Source organism: Bos taurus, chromosome 1 (genome assembly GCF_002263795.3).
Source record: "Bos taurus isolate L1 Dominette 01449 registration number 42190680 breed Hereford chromosome 1, ARS-UCD2.0, whole genome shotgun sequence".
In the NCBI taxonomy this organism is placed as follows: domain Eukaryota; kingdom Metazoa; phylum Chordata; class Mammalia; order Artiodactyla; family Bovidae; genus Bos; species Bos taurus.
In genome coordinates, this window is record NC_037328.1 from 153256592 (window position 1) to 153279202 (window position 22611).

A 22611-nucleotide genomic window follows, 5' to 3' on the forward strand; every position below is an offset into this window, starting at 1 on the left:
CCACAGCAGGGCCGAGTAATACTTCTTTGTAAATATGTACTATATCTTCTTTATCCATCCATCTGCTGATGGACATCTAGTTGCTTCCATGTCCTGGCTATTGTAAATAGTGTTGCAATGAACACTGGGGTGAATGTGTCTTTTAGAATTGTGGTTTTCTCCAGGTATATGCCTAGTAGTGGGATTGTGGGGTCATGTGGTATATTTATTCCTAGTTTTTAAAGGAATCTGCACACTGCTCTCCATAATGGCTCCATCAGTTTACATTCCTACCAACAAAGCAAGAGGGTTCACTTTTCCCCACATCCTCTCCAGCATTTGTTTATAGATTTTTTTGATGATGGCCATTCTAAATGGTGTGAAGAGAGGCTTTATTGTAGTTCTGATTTGCATTTCTCTAATAATGAGAGTCCCTTGGACTGCGAGGAGATCCAACCAGTCCATTCTAAAGATCAGTCCTGGGTGTTCATTGGAAGGACTGATGCCAAAGCTGAAACTCCAATACTTTGGCCACCTCATGTGAAGAGTTGACTCATTGGAAAAGACTCTGATGCTGGGAGGGATTGGGGGCAGGAGGAGAAGGGGACGGCAGAGGATGAGATGGCTGGATGGCATCACTGACTCGATGGACGTGAGTCTGAGTGAACTCCGGGAGTTGGTGACGGACAGGGAGGCCTGGCGTGCTGCGATTCACAGGGTCGCAAAGAGTCGGACACGACTGAGCGACTGAACTGAGCTGAATAATTAGAGATGTTGAGCATCGTTTCGTGTGTTTATCGGCCATCTGCATGTCTTCTTTGGAGAAATGTCTGTTTAGGTCTTTTGCCCATTTCTTGATTGGGTTGTTTTTCTGATATTGAGCTGTATGAGCTGCTTATATATTTTGAAGATTAACCCCTTGTCAGTTGTTTCATTTGCGTCTTTTCATCTTGTTTATAGTTCTCTGTGCAAAAGTGTTTTATTAGGTCTCATTTATTGTTTTTATTCCCATTAATCTAGGAGGTGGGTCAGAATCTTGCTGTGATTTATATCAGAGTATACTGCTTATGTTTTTCTCTAAGAACTTTATAGTTTCTGGCCTTAAATTTAAGCCTTTAATCCACTTTGAATTTACTTCTATGTATGGTGTTAGGACGGAGAAGGCAATGGCACCCCACTCCAGTACTCTTGCCTGGAAAACCCCATGGACAGAGGAGCCTGGTAGGCTGCAGTCCATGGGTTGCTAAGAGTCAGACACAACTGAGCGACTTTGCTTTGACTTTTCACTTTCATGCATTGGAGAAGGAAATGGCAACCCACTCCAGTGTTCTTGCCTGGAGAATCCCAGGGACGGGGGAGCCTGGTGGGCTGCCGTCTCTGGGGTCGCACAGAGTCAGACACAACTGAAGTGACTTAGCATAGCATATGGTGTTAGGAAGTGTTCTAATTTCATTCTTTGACACATAGCTGTCCAGTCTTCCCAGCACCACTTATTGAAGAGGCTGTCTTCAAAGACTCAAATTGTCTAAATGACTATACTACCCAAAGCAATCTACAGATTCAAAGCAATTCCTATCAAATTACCAATGGCATTTTTCACAGAACTAAAACAAAAAAAATGCACAAAATGTATGGAAACAGTTCAGTTCAGTTGCTCTGTCATCTCCAATTCTTTGCCACCCCATGGACTGCAGCACGCCAGGCTTCTCTGTCCATCACCAACTTCTGGAGCTTGCTCAAACTTATGTGCATCGAGTTGGTGATGCTATCCAACCATCTCATCCTCTGCCATCTCCTCCTCCTGCCTTCAATCTTTCCCAGCATCAGGGTCTTTTCCAATGAGTCAGTTCTTCACATCAGGTGGCCAAAGTATTGGAGCTTCAGCTTCAGCATCAGTCCTTCCAATGAATGCTCAAGATTGATTTCCTTTAGGATTGACTGGATGGATCTCCTTGCAGTCCAAGGGACTCTCAAGTCTTCTCCAACACCATAATTCAAAAGCATCATTCTTTGGTGCTCAGCCTTCAGCTCTCACATCCATACATGACTACTGGAAAAACCATAGCCTTGACTAGATGCACCTTTGTCAGTAAAGTAATGTCTCTGCTTTTTAATATGCTGTCTAGGTTCGTCATAGTTTTTCTTCCAAGGAGCAAGTGTCTTGTAATTTCATGGCTGCAGTCACCATCTGCAGTGATTTTGGAGCCCCCCCAAAATAAAATCTGTCACTGTTTCCATTGTTTCCCCATCTATTTGCTGTGAAGTGATGGGACTGGATGCTATGATCTTAAGTTTTTTGAATGTTGAGTTTTAAGCCAACTTTTTCACTCCTCTTATTTTCATCAAGAGCCTCTTTAGGTCCTCTTTGCTTTGTGCCATAAGGGTGGTGTTACCTGCATATCTGAGGTTATTGATATTTCTCCTGGCAATCTTGATTTCAGCTTGTGCTTCTTCCAGCCCAGCATTTCACATGATATACTCTGCATATAAGTTAAATAAGTAGGGTGACAATATACTTGAGGTACTCCTTTCCCAATTTAGAACCAGTCTGTTGTTCTATGTCCAGTTCTGTTGCTTCTTGACCTGCATACAGATTTCTCAGGGAGACACTAAAGACCCCGAATAGCCAGAACAATCTTGAGAAAGAAGAATGGAGCTGGAAGAATCAACCTCCCTGACTTCAGACTATACCACAAAGTGACAGGCACCAAAACAGCGTGGTACTGGTGCAGCAACAGAAGCGTAGGCCAATGGGCAGCAGTTTCAGAAGCTCCTTGGGTGATTTCAGTGAGCTGCTGGGTCTGAACACCAGTGCTCAACCAGTGGTTCTCAAGCTTCAGCTGCATTAGAACCACAGTGAGGGCTTGTCAAAATCCCACGCCAGAGATCAGTAAATGCGGAGGGTGTTCAATATTTTGCATGTTTCATATAATGTTGTCAGTGCTCAAAACAATGAATTCCTTTTATATCAGAATAGGTAACCTTTTTGTTTTTGCATATACAACAGGCAGTATTGAATGTTGTCATCATTAGCTAATGTAGTCATTTTTACGAGACCGTTTCATTCTCATCCTTCAGGTCTCAGAAAAGGTACCAGACTGAGATGCCTTCAGTCTGCCCTTGAGAAAGGCAGTTGTATCCCATCACCTGGGCCCTAAACACAGCCTGTTCTCTTATTTCCTCTTGTTGCAGGTAAGCTCCATGATGACAGAAACCTACCTGGCTTCTTCATAGTGGCAAGCATTCCACAGACCCCTGCTGAACGTGGGTCTGTTGCCCCCACAGAGCAACCCTGGGAAAAAGGCACCATTATGGCCTGTATTTCACAGACCAGGGCATAGAGATACACAAAGACTAAGAAACCTGTCCAAGATCACAGTGGAGGAACTGAGATTCAACCCGTGTCCTGACCAGAGCTGGGCTCTTAAACCACTATAAGAATTACCATGTCTTAAGCAGCAACCTTCCTTCCCAGCAAGAAACTGAATCACTCACCTAAGAATGTCAACTGTATCTGCCTTACTGCCACTTAATCCAAAGCTTATTTTTTCCCAAATAACTATTAAAAATCCAGAACCAATACCCATGTGGCCAACCTGTAGTAATAGTGGCAACCTATTTAAAAACTGTATTGTCCACAACAGAAACCTACCTCCAAAGTCCCAAAGCAGGTTAAAGATTTTCCATCTCATATATAATCACATTACAATATTTAAGTACATAATGCTGGTATTTAGGGGAGGAAAAATCACATGAAAACAAATCGATGTGAATAATCTGACTTTATTCAGCATGCTAATAGTTTAAACTGGTAATAAATTAGTATATACAGTTATCAAAAATGTTGGGGGCTTTCCAAGAAAAGGGTTTCTGAATGTGTACACTGAATTATCTGCAGAATCCTCTGATGTGGAGTTACTGAAGAATGAAGTGTCTTTCTCTGTAAGTCATCTTAGTGTTTAGATTAGAAAGGTTTCGATTACCATTCCAGCTCCTGCACACTACGAAGCCTGAAATTACAGTACTGAATTTAGAAATCCCGATTTAGTCTCCTGATTTTAACAGATGAGGAACCCACTGGTCTTGCCAAAGATTACAAAGCTAGCAGGTCACAGAGCTGGATTACAAATCAGGCCTCAGAGGGGCTCTGAAATGTCTGTGAAGCTAAGCAAGGGACCCCACAGAACCCTAGTCATATCTGCAAGACCCTGGTTTTACCTTCTGCTTAACATAGGATTAAATCCTGATGTGTTCTTTGTGGTTAACCGATGTAGTGACTCAGTTGCTTTCGGGAATGAAATCATGCCTGTGATCACATTCCTGAATATCACTCATCACCAGTGCCACTGGCTTGTCTCCTGGGACGTTTGGACTTGGGCACCTTTTCTTCCTGCTCTTACGCTCACAGCAGAGGTGACATTAAAGATGTCTGTTCTTATTTGAAATTCATCATTGGTTATTGGTATCTACCAAACCATCAGATCTGAGTGTGGGACAGTCTTTTTCTCTTTGTAATTCATCCCCACCAGTTAGCACACACCTTGCTCTGTTCACTTGAGCCACCACTGGTTTCAAAGCAACTGTGGATGACTTCTGGGGTGTCGGTGTCCCTGACAGTGATTTCTCAACACATCAAGAACACACCGTACACTTCATATAATGCACCAAGCAGTTTTGCATACAAGTTTTGGTGATTTACTTCTCAGTCTAATGGCTTCATATAGCTATGCCATTGGCAGGAGAAAAAAGGCCACTGGCCTGTTTTAATTTAAACCCCCAATGAGTGTACAAAACATTTATCAGTTAGTAATAAAATGCTCACATTCTGGCACGCTATTTTTCTCGTTAATTGCAGGAACCAATTCCACAACAACCCACCAGACATCAGTTAATTTTATGTACACACAACAAAGGTGTGTACCTAAAGGGAAATTTGGAATTTCCATGCAAGTGATTCTATTTCTTGCTACTCTCAGGGCTGTGGCAAAGGAAGACCAATGGCCTATCTTTGTATTTTTCTTTTTCTTCAGGGTAACAATTCTCTGCAAGAGTGAATGTATGTGTGGCTATAGCTTATAAAGGCTTACCATATATGCCCTTGGGCTTTCCTGGTGGCTCAGTCAGTAAAGAATCTGCCTGCAATACGGGAGACCTGGGTTCGATCCCTAGGTGGGGAAGATCCCCTGGAGAAGGGAATGGTAACCCACTCCAGTATTCTTGCCTGGAGAATCCCATGGACAGAGGAGTCTGGCGGGCTGCAGTCCACGGGGTCAGAAAGAGCCAGACAAGACTGAGCGACTAAGCGCAGCACATATCTGCCCTCAGGGCATATTTAATTAGAACAGGCATCTCATTTTCAAGTTCATCCTTAGTAAATACAAGGGCTGTTATCAAAGCTTTACCTTTTAGGACTAGTGACTGATTTGGTAGTAGTGCTGAAAGCACAGCCACCAGCCACGAAGACTTGACGTTAACCCGTCTAGAGTAAAATCTCATTAGCCTTATCGAAAAACAAATACACACACAACAGGCCAGATACAGAAATATTAGTTGCACTGATCTCGAAAAAGCACTCAAGCATTTAATTAAATAACTAAGTAGGCATAGTTTTCTCTTCTCGTTCTGTTACCAGTTTCACTTCCTTTGGCTGTTTTTTATCTTGTCCTGATTTTCAAGGAAAACGCAGAATATTGATAAGGGAAGTCCATATCCTTTGACTGTTTTGTTTTTTGACTTTTCTTCTTAACTCACTAACTTTGTGAGCTCAGTATATTTTTTCTTTGCACCACCACCAGGACCCAGTATATGAAGCATAATGAAGTGGCACGTTTAACAGAACACAGATCCCTGACGAAGGTCAGTGTGGTGAGGGAGTAGAAGGCGAAGTCCCAACAGACTAGAGGCAACTGACTTCCTTCAGTTTACAACAGCAAAGAGCTGACGTCAAATTGCATAGAAAGGGCTGATTTAAAAAATCTTCGTAAGTGATTAAAATAAAAATCTTTTTAAGTTAAAGAAACCTAATGCTTTGAGGTAGATGATGCTGTTGTCAGATAATGAAGTAATAGTGTAAAGATATAAAAATAAAACTGAGGGAAAAAAGCACTGATTTGAAATTATCTTCTTTTATGTTTGGATGGAAACACTTCCAATTCAAGGTTTTGAGCACAAAATCCAGGCATGTCATGTGGTGGACTTGCTTCTTCAATTGGAGATGAACTTGGCACCTGATGGAAAGAATCCAGACTCTCATGAACAGCAAACCACAAAAGGACTGTCCCCGTAAAGAAGCCAGTGACTCCGCATTAGACTTTTCCAGCTTGCCTCATTCCCCAAGTTCAGGTTTTAGAACCTAAAAATCTTCTTCAGCATTTAACTAGTTCTTTGTTGGTGGAAGGGGCTGGGACTGTCTCTCCACACGTGAACTGATCCTAAGACAGAACAAGAAATTACATTACTCACTGAGTGTCTGTGTCACAGATGCATCAATAGTAAGATTTCATTTTGTTACACAGTCAATCTTGCTCTGTTAAGTTTTTCCTTTGCTCTATGACTTCATCCTTGGTCAAAGTCAGCACCAGAAATATAATCTTGAATAATCTTGCCCAGTTTTTAGACCCAAATTCATATTTAATGCACCATATTATTATCTTAGGTAGCTCTAGTAGTAAAGAACCCACCTGCCAATGCAGGAGAGGTAAGAGACGTGGATTTTATCCCTGGGTCTGGAAGACCCTCTGGAGGAGGGCATGGCAATTCACTCCAGTATTCTTGCCTGGAGAATCCCACGGACAGAGGAGACTGGCAGGCTACAGTCCATACGATCACATAGGAAGACACGACTGAAATGACTTAGCACGCACGCACCTTACCTTATAAACAAACATGTCCATCTTCACTACAGAGCTCCCACTTCTTGGAAATCACATTTACAAAACACATGTTTTAAGGTTCTGTATTAATCACTACTTGCACTACTACTTCTCCAATATTTGGTCACTCAAATACCTGTTCTCTTCAAATTACTTGTTCCAACTAAAGTGGGTAGCTCTTTATGTTTCCCAACACAGATAATCTGTAAACTAGCTACTTTGTAAATGAAGTTCAACCTCTGATGATTTCTCCTGGCTTATGCCAGCCACCCCCAGAAACCTCTGCCTCCCAGGTTACCCCTCATCTCCTGTAGTCTGACCCCTGTTAAGGACCAGCCTTATTCTGTCCCTGGCAATCTCTGACTCCTGCCCAGCACCTGGAACCCTCCCACCATGCTCTTTGGAACTTACGGTCCACCGTCAACATGAGGCTCCATGTTCTCAACCTCTGAAAACAGCCTTCCTGCTCTAACACAGGGGTCTCAATGGGTGGTGGGAAGGAGGTGTTACTTGTATCTTTGGGGACATCTGGCAATGTGTAGAGATGTTTTGGGTTGACATACTGAGGGCTGCCACTGGCACCAAGTGGGGAGAGGCCAGGGATGCCACTCAGCAGCCTCAGCGCACGATCACCCGCCTTAAGGCCGCAGTCTCTCCTCACAGCAGCACTCGTGCTCACCCTTGTCTGGTTCTGTTTCTTCAGAACACATTTAAATCAAGAATAAACCAGTGAACGGCTAAAGTACAGTCTAAGTTACAGCCTGTTTCTGTCAGGAGTCTGTCTTGTTCCCACCTTGCCTATAAGCACTTTAGAATTTATCCTTAAGAATGTTAAGCACTGTTATGGGACAACTATATCTCAACAACAACAACAAACACAACAAACTCAGAAAATACAATGTTAAGTCTCTTAAGACTCCATTCAAAGTACTGACCAAAAGCTGGGGGTGAGGGGGCACTCACAACATTTGTTTTCTATTGTCAACATCTTTGGATGAAAACAACAGGACGTTAAAGACTAAAATGAAAATTGTAAAATTCCAACTATGGCACAGCTCAAACAAGATAATACAGAGTTCTGTATATAAGTCAGGTAAGAGATACTATAAAACTGTTCCTTTCAAAATAAGTCTAGGAACTCTGAACGATTCTAATTACTTATTAAATAATGGAGGAATAAAGACTTTCAATTAATCTTTATGATCATTTTCCTGTTAAATAAGTAATCCCAGTAAGATTCATTAGATAAAGAACAGTTTATTGCCTTCTCCAAAAAAAGTTAATAAATTGAGCTTTTAAAATTTTCAGTAACAATATAATACAAAATTTTAATTTGCAATTGCTTATGAATGGCTCTCGGAGAAGGCAATGGCAACCCAGTCCAGTACTCTTGCCTGGAAAATCCCATGGGCAGAGGAGCCTGGTAGGCTACAGTCCATGCGATCCTGAAGAGTCGGACACGACTGAGCAATTTCACTTTCACTTTTCACTTTCATGCACTGGAGAAGGAAATGGCAACCCACCCGAGTGTTCTTGCCTGGAGAATCCCAGGGACGGGGGAGCCTGGTGGGCTGCCGTCTATGGGGTCGCACAGAGTTGCACACGACTGAAGCGACTTAGCAGCAGCAGCAGGAGCATGAATGGCTCTTTAAAATTCATTTTAAAATATAGCATTTTCCTAACGCACCATTAGAAAACAATCTCCTGCACTTACTTATCACAGGCAGACTGCTCAAGGTTCTTGCAACCCTCTCCCCCCTCCCCCGTTTTAAAACCTGACTCCTTACCTTGTCATAAATCACTTTTATAATGAGAGAGCAGCTAGGGCAGGTTGCCACATCTTCCCCATTCTCCAAATCTTCCTATAAATAAAATTAAACACCGTATGGGTCAGCGCAGCCTTCCCTTGGTGATCTCCTCCTCCCCAACCCTCTCACTTCTGTGGGCAAGCTCCTTGGAGGCTGGCCTCCCCACAAGGCAGTTCAGTTCAGTCGTGTCTGACTCTCTGCGACCACATGGATCGCAGCACACCAGGCCTCCCTGTCCATCACCAACTCCCGGAGTTTACTCAAACTCATGTCCATCGAGTCCGTGATGCCATCCAACCATCTCATCCTCTGTTGTCCCCTTCTCCTCCCGCCTTCAATCTTTCCCAGCATCAGAGTCTTTTCCAAGAAGTCAGTTCTTCACATCAGGTGGCCAAGATATTGGAGTTTCATTGGAGTCCAAGGTATTGGACTATTCATAGTCCTTCCAATGAATATTCAGGACTGATCTCCTTTAGGATGGACTGGTTGGATCTCCTTGCAGTCCAAGGGACTCTCGAGTCTTCTCCAATACCTCAGTTTAAAAGCATCAATTTTTCGGCGCGCAGCTTTCTTTACAGTCCAACTCTCACATCCAAAAATGACCACTGGACAAACCCACAAGGCACGTGAGGACCTAAAGCACCTCCCGAGAGAAACGCCAGCCCCATTCTTCCCTGGAAGCGTCACTTGGGGAAAAAACACCCAGGAGGGTGAGTCATGGTTGAGTCGTCTAAAAACCCACCCCCACCTCGGAAGACAAAAACACACTCCTTCCTCCAAAACGCATCCTAGGGAGGGGAAGCTTGAGCGGCGGGGGTTGGCGAGAAGACTGGTACTCGCTGCCATCCACCCCCTCCCCGCTCTCCTCAGGCCTGAGAGAAGACCAGAACCACAGACGGCGCAAAGTACCGACTCTGGTAGAATTCAGAAAGGGATGATAAAAGGAAGCGGATAACTCTGAGCCGCGCGGCTCCGCGGCAGGAACTCGGCAGAGCTAACACGCGCCCGCTCCGAGGAGCCTCCCGTTACCTTGGTGATGCAGAAGTTATCCCCACACGGGCAGGGGTAGAAGTAGGTCTCCGAGTCTTCGTCGTATTGGAAGTCCTCGATCTCCACCTCATCGTGAAATACCGCCATCGTCACTGGAACCGGCACAGGTCTCTCAGCTTCGCCGTCCGACCCAGGCCGGGGCCCCGGGCCAACTTGGCTGGCGCCCGCCCACACGGGAGTCTTCACCGAGCACCCGCGCGCGGAACCCCCTTCCGGCCCACGGAGGCCCGCTTCCGGCGCAGAGACAATGACGCAACTCCGGGAGTCAGGCCAAAGGGGTGACCGGGCAGCGGTCACCATGGAGATGGCGGCTCTAGGGGGCGGAGACACGGGCGAATAGGACTCGCGGCTCGGGGTCGATCGAGCGTCGCTCCGCCCATCGGGCGACAGCAACCAATGGCATGTGGGTTTCTCTCACGCGCCTGTGCGTCACTTCGGGGACGCCGGAAGCTCTCCAGAGCCGGGGCGGAGCTTGGCGCTGCGCAAGGGCTGGGTCGGCGCGGGGGTGGCGGCGGTGTGGAGACTCCCGATTGAGGCGTAGTGTCCCGTGTCTCACGTCCGTGGGCCTCAGGCCTTAAGCAGACTCCGTAGGAGGCCCCGGTCGGCCTAGGTAGCGTCAGCCCGGCCCTTGGCGCCGCTGGCGGAAAGCGCTTTGCGGGGTGAGAGGCAGCGGCGGGAACTGCTCAGCCCCCTGGACCTCCCCGGTGAGGGACGGAAAGCTGAGGTCTTGATTCACCGAGTGACTTTAAGCTCCGAGCGGCGCGTGGCTTGTGATCGGGCCGCGCTCGGCTGTCCAGGTACAGCCCGGCCTCTCCCTCAGCCCAGCTTCTCTTCAGAGGCCCGTGAGGTGTGTGGTCGAAAGGACCAAGCGAGGTCTGTTACGCGGGGTTGACGCTCAGTGTCATTCTTCCACCAGTGCTGGGAATCTAGGTGTCATTCATTCCGTGTTAGTAGTCTTTAAACGGAGATACAGAGAGTCAGATGTCTTGACCGAAATCGCACATCTGCAAAATGAAGAGCCTGGCTGTCCCCAAAGCCTAGGAACGAATGACTTAACTGGTGTTGAACCACAGGTCGGGGAATTGGTGATGGACAGGGAGGCCTGGCGTGCGTGGGGTCGCAAAGAGTCGGACACGACTGAGCGACTGAACTGAGCCGAACCACAGATTCTTCTTTGAAAGAGAAATGGAATCAGCACGCAGAGTTATTATAATACCATGAGGCCTTAATATACGTTAAAGTGAAATGAAGATAAAAGGTGATACCTCTTGTGTTGGCAAAGTGGGGTTTCATGGGAGTTTTGCTCTATCACTAAGTATTATTCAAATCTTGGTAGAGTAGGAAGGCAGTGGGGAAAAGCCCTATTGAAAAGCAGATCTGGGCTCAGAAGATGACTGTTTGGATCTGGGAGCTGGATATTTATGTTCTTTGGCTTTATTTCCTCTTCTGACTGAAAAAGAGTTGGATTAGAGATGATTTACAAGACTCCTTTCAGGTCTAACATTTTACTTTTGCGTGGAAATTGCGAGTTTTACGTGGTTCAGCAATCACATGTACCATATTTAATTTATGTTAACATAATACATATGCATAATAAATATGTACGCTTCCCTATGCTTATTTATGCATACACAAATGTTTGCATGAATTAATTTTGTGTGTGCTGAAGTTCCAGCTGGTTTAGCTCCTTTAAAGCTTGAAAACCTAATGGTAAAGGAGTCTTTGGGAGATAATTTGGAAGTTACATTAAAAGGGTTTATAGAATATGGCAGAGGCCTCACAAACATTGTGTTTTCCTTAATTGGAGATCTAACCAGCAGTTGGAAAGTGTTTGTTAAACATTTGTTAAACTCATTGCGGGTTAACTGGACTGATTTCTGCTTTGAGCAAAGGAGCAGCAAAGCCCTTTTGGTAAAGCCTATGTAGTTCAGAGGCTGCTCGCTGTGTCTGTGAGTGAAGTGAAAGTCGCTGAGTCGTGTCCGACTCTTTGTGACCCCATGGACTATTCTCCAGGCCAGAATACTGGAGTGGGTAGCCTTTCCCTTCTCCAGGGGATTGTCCCAACCCAGGGATCGAACCCAGGTCTCCTGCATTGCGGGCGGATTCTTTATCATCTGAGCCACAGGGGAAGCCTTTGTAGACCAGGATTTTCCCAGGGAGCCTCTTGGAGAGAGGAGGACAGAGTTGATAGTGTCAGAATTATAGTCCCAGTGATCATTTTGAGGTCGGGAATCTTTTTGTTCTTTAGTACTTCTGAGCATAAGTACCTCCAGAATAAAGGTGAGTTGTTTTTGAAGGTCCGGAAATGGGTGCATATTTGGTTCATGGAAGTATACATTGGTAGACCTTTTAGGAAGCAGTTTGGGTCTGTCAAAAACAATTTGCTGAGGAATTTTGAAATCTGAAGTTAGTAATCCTAAAAGTTACAGGAGTTGTTGGGTGATTTTTCTTTATAATTTCTTTGTAATTTTCCAACTTTTCTTTGAGTATGTATTACCTCAAGTAGAAAAAGGAAGGTGAACAAGCCACTTTACTAGTAGTAGTTGACACTGCGTGCCAGACCCTGTACCAAGTGGTGTTTAGATGCATCCTGTTATTAAAACAACGAGGCATAGGTATCACTCCCATTTTCAACACTGGGAAACCTGAGGGTTTAGAGGCTTAGGTTTAGACACTTGCCTAAAAGGGCCAAGCTAGTGAATGGCAGGAAGCTATGGTGAGAACTCGGGCCTGGCTGAGCCCAGAACTGGGTCTTCATGACCTTCAGTACCATCTGTGATCTGATGGTGCTTGAAGCGGAGCTGGGTTAAACAGACAGCTCTGGCAGTCTAAGAGGGCTCAGATTTTCCTCTAGAGTGGGGCCGGTTCCCTTGAGACCTGACTTGGGGGTCCCCTTGGCCTTGCGTGCTGCTTTCCTCCTGCCATCTGTTGCCGCATCCCTTGTTGGGCCAGAGCTGGGTCCCCTTATGGATCTGTCAGTTGGAGTGCATACGTGCTGAAGAAAGTAAAACTGTAGCAAAACCCGGGATGCGTTATTTTACGCCACCCAGCGTTTGTGAATAAAACGTAACAGTGACCGCTGAACTACATCTACCCCTAGAAAAGCGTGGACACGTTTCATACTGAGATGTCTTGGCCTCCGAGTGTGACAGAAGCGAGTTTAACAGTAGCTACACAGTCGTTTGTGATCACAGATTTATGGTTTAAACATAAATGCTTAAAATCGTACTGCTGCTGGTTTGGAAAACAACGCTGACCGAAATTCTTAGCATGAGATTGAATTTAGAACTAGGTCACACTTAGGTCACAGCAGCTGTGTTTTATGAGTGTTGTTGTAGGTCGGGCTGGGCAGTTGTGTTTTTGGCACATAACCCGCTGCCTCTCTAGATTGGGTTGTTTTAGTGATCCTCCTGCGTGCCAGGTGTTTCCCCAGACATGTACCCGTTTCAGCAACCCAGTGAGGTAGTCTTGGAATTTCCATTTAAAAAGGGGAAGAGGTGACTGGCCCAAGGTTGAAAGCCAGAAAGGAGTCAGATCTGAGCCTGGTTCTGCTGGTTCTGACTCCAACACTCTGCAGTAACTTGTATTTCACTCGGGTCCCCTTTCTGAATGCCAAGAACCCCTGTGCCTCCTCACTGGCACCTGGGATTCTAAATCGGCAAGTGCCGTGCAAGCTCTGAGTTTATTTCTGTGTGTCCCTGCTCTTTGAGGCATTCTTGGTTATTTTTTCTTTCTCTCACTGCCTGCTCACACATCATCCTGTCTCAGCAAGTGATAGGGCTCTAGCTTCAAAATCTAGTCCCTGTTCATCTGTTTCTGTCTTAGTTTTATTCTGTCTGAGCTTAGCAGGGCACCTTCTAACTGAACTTCCTGCTTCAACTCTTGGTCTGTTCTTTTCAAGGCAGCTGGAGTGACCCTTTAGTGTGAGTGAGATCACGCCCCTCCCCTGGTTTGTTCAAGCCCTGCAGTCGCCTCCCTTCGCCTTTAGAAGGAGGCCTGCCCCCAGCCATGGCCTGCCGTGGCCTGGCACTGTCCGTGCTGTGGCTCATCTGTCCCGGGCCCCGGCTCTCTGCCCTGCAGACAGGCTGGTTGTGCTCCGTCTCTCATACCAGCCTCGTTTCTGTGCTGGGGCCTCTGCTCCTTTGCTCTGCACTTGTCCTCATCTTCAGGTCTCAGCTCAGACTCCTCTTGAGAGAGACCTTTCCTGATATTCCCCAACCTCCATCACTCTTATTTCCCTTGCACACTTACTGTAATCCGTGTCTTTTAGTTATCTGTTTATTAGCTGCCGTAGACATTGTGATAAAAGCTTCGTGTAACGGCAGAGGCCTTGTGTCTGGCTCTTTGTTGTGTCTCTGCAACCTAAAATAGTGCTGGATGCCCCCGTAATTGTTAAATAATTTGAATGTACTTGTTGAACAGAAACTAGTAATAGTTCATTTTAAATCTTGAATTTAGTCTGTTGCTTGTAGGACTGCTTAAATGGCTATATGTTTCATTTAGTATTTATGATACTTTTCTCTGTTTCAGAAATAAAATAACTTTTTGGTGAGGTAAGGCCCAAATGAGGATACAAACGTTGATGGAATGTTCTTTTTTGTATAGTTTTGAAAATTACTTAATATATATTAATTTTGTATAGTTAATGTTTACATTGAATGAATAAAACCATTGGACACATTTCAAGATACGGATAGGTGTTTTCCTTTTTGTTTTGTATTGTTTACTTTATTTTTTGAATGTGGCATTGTTTTAATTGAAGTATGAGTGCATGCATGCTCGGTTGTGTCCTGCTCTTTGCAGCCTCCTGGATTGTAGCCTGCCAGGCTCCTCTGTCCATGGAATTCTCCAGGTAATAATACTGGAGTGGGTTGCCATTTCCCACTCCAGGGGATCGAACCTGCATCTCTTGTGTCTTCTGCATTGGCAGCCACCTGGGAAGCCCTTGTTGAAGTCTAGTTGATTTACAGTGTCCCTTAGTTTCAGGTGAACACCACAGGGATTCAGTTATATTATACATACATGTATATGTATCAGATTCTCTTCCCTTATAGGTTTGTACATAATAGTGAGTTCCCTGTGTTATACGGTAGGTCCTCACTGGTTACCTGTTTTATATATAGTAGTGTGTATACGTTAAGCCCAGGCTCCTAACATATACCCCCTCTTCTTTGGTAACCATAAGTTTGTTTTCTGTGTCTGTGGGTCTGTTTCTGTTTTGTCGATAAGTTCGTCTGTATCATTTTAGATCCGTGTGTAGGTGATACCATATGCCTGTCTTTCTCTGACTTCACCTAGTTGTTAATCTCTAGGTCCATCCGTGTTGCTGCAAACAGCATTATTTCATGCTTTTTTATGGCTGAGTAATATTCCATTGTGTATTTTATGCACATTTTTATCCATTTCGTTTGTCAGTGGACACTTAGGTCGCTCCCATGTCTTGGCTGTTGTAAACAAGTGCTGCAGTGAGCACTGGAGTGTGTGTATGTTTTCAGCTGTGATTTTCTCCAGGTACATGTCCAGGAGTGGGGTTGAAGGATCATATGGTAGCTCTACTTTTAGTTTTTTAAGGAGCCTCCATACTCTTCTCCATAAAGGCTATACCAATTCGCATTCCCACAGACAGTGTAGAATGGTTCCTTTTTCTGCACATGCTCTTTAGCATTTAGTATTTGTAGACTTTTTGTTGATGGCCATTCTGAGTGGGGTGAGGTTATACCTCATTGTAGTTTCGATTTGCATTTCTCTAATAATTAGTGATGTTGAGCATCTTTTCATGTGCCTTTTCTGCTGTCTGTGTGTCTTTGGGGAAATGTCTGTTTAATCTTATGCCCATTTTTTGATTGGGTTATTTTTTTTATGTAGAGCTGTTTGTGTATTTTGGAGATTAAGCCCTTGTGGGTCAGCCACATGGTTTGCAAATATTTTCTCCCATTCTGTAGATTCTTTTTATTTGGTTTATGGTTTCTTTTGCTTTGCAAAAGCTTTTAAGTTTAATTAGGTCCCATTTGTTTATTTTTGTTTTTATTTTTATTACTCTAGGAGACAGATTTTAAAAAATCTTTCTGCTATTTCTGTCAAAGAGAGTGCTGTCTATGTTTTCCTCTAGGATTTTGATAATATCCAGTCTCACATTTAGGTCTCTAATTCATTTTGAGTTTATTTTTGTGTGGTGTGAGGAAGTGTTCTAATTTCATGCTTTTACATGTAGCTGTCCAGTTTTCCCAGCACCACTTATTGAAGAGACTATCTTTTCTCCATTGTTTATTCTTGCCTCTGTCATAGATTAATTGACCACAGGTGCCTGGGTTTGTTTCTGGGCTTTATCCTGTCCCATTGATCTATATGTCTGTTTTTATGCCAGTACCCTACTCTTTTGATGACTGTAGCTTTGTAATGTAGTCCAAAGCCATGGAGTCTGATTCCTTCAGCTCTGCATTTCTTTCTCAAGATTGTTTTGGCTTCTCAGGGTTTTTTTGTGTTTCCATACAAATTAAAACATTTTTTTTTTGGTTCTAGTTCTGTGAAAAATTCCATTGGTAATTTGGTAGAGATTGCATTGAATCTGTAGATTGCCTTGGGTAATATAGTCATTTTGACAGTATTGATCCCTATAACCCAAGAACATGGTCTCTCTTTCCGTTTGTGTCATCTTTGATTTCTTTGATCAGCTTCCTATAGTTTTCGGAGTATAGGTCTTTATCTCCTAAGGTAGGTTTAATTCCTGAGTATTTTATTCTTTTTCATGTATGGTGATTGCAGTTCTTTTCTTACTTTCTCTCTCTGATCTTTCGTTGTTAGTGTATCAGAATGCAACAGATTTCTGTGTATTAGTTTTGCATCTTGGGACTTTACCAAATTCATTGATGAGCTCTAGTAGTAAATTATTTAGTATATGTTAATTTTCTATAGTTAGCTAATACTTTCATTGAGTATATAAAGTCACTGGATGTGTTTCAAAATATGGATGGGTTTTTTCCTTTAAATACCTTATTGCTTTAGAAGGCGCTTTGAACACAGTTTGATAAAATACCCCTTATTTACCAGTAGGTGGCACTCTTGGTCATGGTTACTATTGTTAAAAAACAAGATTGTAGAATTTTAAAGAAAACAGCTTTTAAAAATTAAGTTTTCTTTGTTTTCTAGTTCAAGTTGAGCAGTAGATCAAACAGGATAATCACTAAAAGATGTGTCTTAGATGAGGCAGCTTATTGTAGCAACAGATGTCCAAAACTGAGCAGAACAGTGTGTCCATATTTGCCTGCACGTCAGTTAAATTTTGTCAGGGAGGTTGGGCCCAAATGACATGTACCTGTTATCAGCCCAGCCACTGGTCTGGTTGTTCATGGGGTGGAGACCCTAAGCAGCAGGAGATACAGACGGTTCAAGAAAGATGAGGGGGCATCCCTGGTAGCTCAGCGGTAAAGAATCCACCTGCAATGCAAGAGACGTGGGTTTGATCCCTGGGTCGGGAAGATGCCTTGGAGGAGGGCATGGCAACCCACTCCAGTATTCTTGCCTGGGAAATCCCATGGACAGAGGAGCCTGGCAGGTTGTAGGACATGGGATCGCAACAGAGTCGGACTTGACTCAGCAGTGAAACAACAAGAAAGATGAAAGAAGCAGCAAGAGAAACAGACGAGAAGAGTGGGAACATGAGGAGGAGTGGATGGAAGGGGGGCGCCATTGAGAGTAGCTTGGCTGTGAGGTGCTGCTTGCCTGTTACAATGAGCCTTTGCTTTTACTGCTAAGAAACAGGAGTGGTTTCCTTTTTTTTTTTTTTTAATAAGTTTATTTATTTATTTATTTTTGGCTGTGCAGGGTCTTGGTTGTGGCTCAGGGGCTTTCTCTGGTTGTGGGTAGCGGGGGTTGTGAACATGCTTCTCGTTGCGTCGGCTCTCGGAGCACAGGCTTCAGTAGTCATGGCCCACAGGCTTAGCTGCTCCTAAGCACGTGGAATCTTCCTGGACCCGGGATTGAACCCACGCCCCTGCATTGGCCGGTGGACTCCCATCCGCTGTGCCACCAGGGAAGTCCCGAGATGGTAGTGCTCTTGAACAGCTTCCCAGACATTGTTCTTACATGTTGTCTCTGCTGTTGAAGGACCTCGGTGAGAGTTTCAGTGGATGGTGCTGTTTCTGCTCCAGCCCGTGTGTGTGCCAAAAGTCTCAGTGTGATTCCAGGACCAGAATATTGGATGTCAGCCAGCCAGCTGTACACTAACGGCTCCTAAACTCTCATGGACCTCTGAAGTAAGTTTTGCCTCTTTCTTTCAGTGACTAATATACCATTTTGGGTTTAGCACATTCAGAGGAGAGAAGCTACGTTTTATGTGAGGTGGAAAGAGGCCTTTCACTTCTTTCATTTTACTAGAGAGAAAAATGGCAAGTAGCGTGTTTATCCACAGTGGCAAGAAATAGATCTTTTATCCGAAGACCAGTTAGAAAGCAGTGGCTTTTTTAATATGATTCGGTTGTAACTCAACGAATTACATATAATTGTCACTTCTCAATTTATTTACTTTTATTTCCTGTCTGGATCTTCTAAAATATCTTCAGGCTCCCCAAGGTCTTTGTCTTGTTCTTGTGGCCCCAGGGCCTGCCACATGATGGACTCTTACTAAGTATTTGTCAAATGAAGGGCTAAAATAGTGAGTGTGGTATAGAAATGTGGCACACTTCCCTTGGAGTAGGAATGTAGACTTCACTTGAATATTTTCTAACATAGTATTTGTTACAATTCATTTATATAGTACCTCCCAAAGAGCTCCGGAAATAGTGTTCACATATATTTTCATTTATTCTGAAGTCAACTAAGATAGGAAAGGACAGATATATATGGCAATATAACTTGCTAAAAGTGGCCATCCTAAGCAGTGTGCTATCGTGCTAAGTCACTTCAGTCATGTCCAACTCTTTGTGATCCCATGGACTGTAGGATTAGACACCTTTGTCCTTGGGATTCTCTAAGTAAGAGGGGAGAAGGCAATGGCAACCCACTCCAGTGTTCTTGCCTGGAGAATCCCAGGGACAGGGGAGCCTGGTGGGCTGCCGTCCATGGGGTTGCACAGAGTCGGACACCCTGAAGCGACCTAGCAGCAGCAGCAGCAGCAGGCAAGAGTACTGAAGTGGGTTGTCATGCCCTTCCCCAGGGGATCTTCCTAGCCCATGTCTTTATGTCTCCTGCATTGGCAATCGGGTTCTTTACCACTGGTACCACCTGGGAAGCCCATGTAAGCAAAGAAGGATTTAAGAATTAACAGAGAAAAAACAGAGTGACAGGAAGCAAAAAAATGTCATCTGACTCCCGATCAGTGGTTTTCCTGATAGGCAGTGGTTTTTTTTTTCTTTAAACTTGTTATTGAAATTTGACATGTAAATGGAAGTACATAAATCCTAAGAAGACTGCTTGGTTGAATTTTTAAGACAAAATTTTGGGGGAGCAGTTTTAGGTTCACAGCAAGATTGAGGGCGAGTGCAGAGTTTCCCTTCCACTCCCTGCCCCCACACATGCACCGCCTCCCCACCGTCCACAGCCCCCACCAGAGTGGGGCCTTAATCTCCGACCTGTAATTGGTGAACCGGCACTGACTCGGAGAGTCCTCCCACGTCTCACAGCACGGCCCGCTCTTGGTGATGTATGTTCTGTGGGTGTGGACAAGCGTATGATGACGTGGATCCATCATTACGGTGCCATTTGGAGTATTACTGCTCTGAAACTCCTCTTGTGTTTGAGGAATTTTCTTCAAAATGAAAATACCCATGTAATCAACATTCAGATTAAGAAACAACTTTGTCGCGGTCACCTCGCCATGGGTGACTGCTAATTGGATTTCCAGCTCACAGATTCATTTTTTCCTGCTTTTGTACTTTGTATGACTGGACTTGTAGACTAGGTGCTTTGTGTAGGTGCTTTTTTGAGTCTTTTCTGTCATTCTTTTCATTTACTGAGGTATTTGTGTTACTCATTTATGTTACTGCCTGTGGTTGGAGTCTGTTTATTCTCATTGCTGTGAAACTTTGAAAATTTGTCTGCCCTTTTCTCTTTATCTCATAAGAAATATTGCAGGCTTACGTGGTGCTCTGGGCAGAATGTAGTTACTAGGCAGTTACAGAATCTGCTGTCCTCTTCTGTGATAGCGTAAGGTCAGTGACATGAGCTCGGTCAGAGATTTTGGAAACCGATAGAGCACAGGAATATTTGCCAGCACCGATAATCACTGGTGCACATGCATGGTGGGGGTCAGTGGGCTCAACTCTAAATAGCAGGAGCAGTTTTGTCAGGGTGGAGCTAGGTCTTTAATCATTTTGCTGTTAGATCAGCTCGTAACATCAGCAACAAAAATCCAAACTCTTCTTCACTGGCCCTAAGACAGTCTGATGTTTCCCTCCTTTTTCTTGGAATGTTGTGACTTTGAGTTTGTTGTCTCCCAGGAAGCACCATGGTGGTCGTGATCCCCAGGCTGCTGCGAGGCTCTCTGGGCGCCATCTGCACTCAGGCGGCTCTGCTGAGATCAACACCCAGTGCGTTTCGCTACCTCACTCGGAGCAGGTGAGTGGTCACCTTCAGTGTCGTTTGCAGCGGGTGTTCAAAGAGCCCCGACCTGCTGAAGACAGTGGGAGGCAAGTCATAGCCTCTTCCTTGACTGTGCCTGCTGTCAGTGGGGTGTATGCTTTAGTTAGTGTATAGACTCCGGGGCTGTTCTCCAGGGTCCATAGTGCTCCATTGTACCCGGGACAGCCAGTCACATTGTGTGCTGGGCGGCGTTCCTCTCCAGTCACAGGTGCTGGGTAGTCACAGTAATTAATACTGCAATTAATTTTTAGGAGGATAATACTTAATAACCTAATTTTACTTTTTATTAAAGTGTAATGAAATCCAAAAGGAGACCTGATCACTTGGAGAGAACTGCAGATGTCGTTCGCCAGGAGGTTTGTATCTCGGGCCAGGGCAGGTTCTCCTAGCTTGCAGTCTGCACACGGTTAGGCCCGGCTTACCACAAGGGCTTTAGATGAGCTTGAATCCCTTTGAGGGACAGTCCGGGCAGGTTTGTTATATTTCTGTCCAGAACTTCTCCAAATGTGACTTGGGACAACTGATTTGAAAAGATGATAGCCAAATACTCCAGTCATTCCCTTTAAAGTCAGAATGGATGGATTTGTTTCTGATGAAGGGAGTGTTGTAGCAAAGGAGGGAACTGGCCTCACAGGCATAAGGTTTAGGGTGCTATTTTAGGAAGAGATCTTCCTTTAGAGCCTAAATTTTATGAGTAGCTTGCCTTTTCTTTCTTTTTTGGCACCATGTCTCAAAGTCCTTGTTCTTCTCCCTACTTTAGAACAACTTATTTCATCAAAAGGGAGAAAGCACTGACATCTGAGAAAGGAGGGTGAATGAGCTCTCTTACCTTCCCATGTGCAGATTTTCCTCCATATTCAGACCACGGAAGGGCTAATCCACCAACCCGAAGGGGTTCACGGGCTGGGGAATAAAGGATCCTCACCCGTTACCTCCGTGAGTAACCCCGTTTTCTTTTAAAAACATAAATTAGATATTTGATTTTTCTTTTGAATGATTCTTCAAATACTTGGATTGTGTTTAGCTTAGTTTTATAGGTATTTTTAAACTAATGGTTAAAAAACTATGTATTTTATATACAGAAGGATTATTTACTTCTATAAACATGGTCAGAAATTGTATTGTTGCTATCGTTTAATTTTTAGTGGTAATAATAGAATTTAATATAGGAGAGCATTATTTGGGCTCCACCTTTCAAGCTTATTCTGCTTTCAGAAAACTGCTTTGGGACCAAGAGTGGTGCATTTATGGGTTCAGCTTTAAGCGCGTGTGTTTTGAGGAGTCTGTGCAAAAGTAGTTCAGCACAATAGATTTCTGGATGTGTAGGAAAATGTGCTTTTCCCACTGATGGTAAATCTGAAAATACTTTTTCTGGTTTGTTGAACACACAAAAGTGCTGATTCTGTAAATGTGATATTTGTTAGTGCCGGGGTCCAGCCCCAGCTGATCCAGGGTATTCGAAGTGGGGACGGCGTCGGCGAGGGTCAGGATACAATAGCTTCAATTAGATATTAATTAAAGATATAAAGAGTAATAGAATAAGGATAGCTCAGTAGGAAAATTCAGTGGAGAAAAGAGGCTGAGTAGCTTGGTTTACGCGGGAGACCAATAAAACTTCAAGACAAGAAGTTTGCACCACTTAGGTAGGCCGCAGGCGTCCTTCCGTTCTCCCGAAGGAGAGGAGACACTGAGGCCTCCCCGGTCAGATCTTAGAAGCCCAGGCATAATTAGTAAGCATGGCGGGTTCCACGTTCCAGATGGAGACTCAGCCAGAGTGAGAGAGAAAGAGACATGGGGAGACCAGTATTTTGAGAAACTGATCCCCTTTCTTTATTTTCCATGGTCTACTTTTATACACTGAGATGTTATGCAAAAGTCACGCGGGGTCAGCAGTCCTGACTTTTATCAAAGTCAGGTGCTTCATACAAATGTATACAGAGGTCTTAGGGGTGTTACATCATCTTCTGGCCAGGGGGGCCTGCTGACAATTTATGACCCTCTCCTTGTGACAGTGGTCAGAACACTTTTTTCTCCAATGGTGATTATTCTTAAAACAGACGCCACCCAAATAAAGTTACATTCCTATAGGGTGAGGGTGTAGTGGGTTTTAGTTAAGGAAAGGATTTACTTAGCCTAAGGTCTAACGTGATTAATATCAAAGGTTAATAGTTATTTCTTCTATATATTCATTAATGTGTGTAAGGGCAGGGGATATGGAGACTTAGCAACAAACATTGGCTCAACAAATGAAAAACCCTTCACCAATACAATTTCTAATCAGCCCATTATACTTATACTAATAGTTTTCTAACTTTTCTAAGGAACCT

At 44.1% G+C, this 22611-nt stretch overlaps 2 protein-coding genes across 9 annotated transcripts in view; one reads left to right on the forward strand and one right to left on the reverse strand.

Annotated features, from left to right (window-relative positions):
* Positions 1-3742: 3742 nt before the first annotated feature.
* On the reverse strand, positions 3743-9930 carry DPH3 (diphthamide biosynthesis 3). 5 transcript variants are annotated; one of them, XM_024980398.2, is made up of 5 exons: positions 9689-9930; positions 8639-8713; positions 7263-7542; positions 6660-6788; positions 3743-6410 (listed from the first exon to the last, which is right to left on the reverse strand). In XM_024980398.2, the coding sequence occupies exons 1-5, from the start codon at positions 9794-9796 to the stop codon at positions 6352-6354; spliced, it is 651 nt and encodes a 216-aa protein (XP_024836166.2). In that variant the 5' UTR covers positions 9797-9930; the 3' UTR covers positions 3743-6351. The 5 variants fall into 5 exon arrangements, with proteins under 5 accessions (XP_024836166.2, XP_059734760.1, XP_024836201.1 ...); XM_059878777.1 differs by having other exon boundaries at positions 7263-7548; XM_024980433.2 differs by lacking the exon at positions 6660-6788 and having other exon boundaries at positions 7263-7548.
* A 235-nt stretch (positions 9931-10165) lies between these two features.
* Positions 10166-22611, forward strand: part of OXNAD1 (oxidoreductase NAD binding domain containing 1) — a 51860-nt gene continuing 39414 nt past the window's right edge. For 2 of the 4 annotated variants that reach the window (XR_003030191.2, XM_024978398.2), the window contains exons 1-5: positions 10166-10967; positions 17813-17961; positions 20143-20260; positions 20577-20640; positions 21128-21220. Coding sequence is in view for 3 of the 4 variants with exons in the window: in XM_024978398.2 (XP_024834166.1) it covers positions 20151-20260; positions 20577-20640; positions 21128-21220 (267 nt within the window). In the remaining variant the exon portion in view is untranslated. Of the gene's footprint in view, positions 10968-17812; positions 17962-20142; positions 20261-20576; positions 20641-21127; positions 21221-22611 lie in introns of those variants that run through there. The other 2 variants (XM_010801745.4, NM_001035090.1) reach the window with 2 other exon arrangements.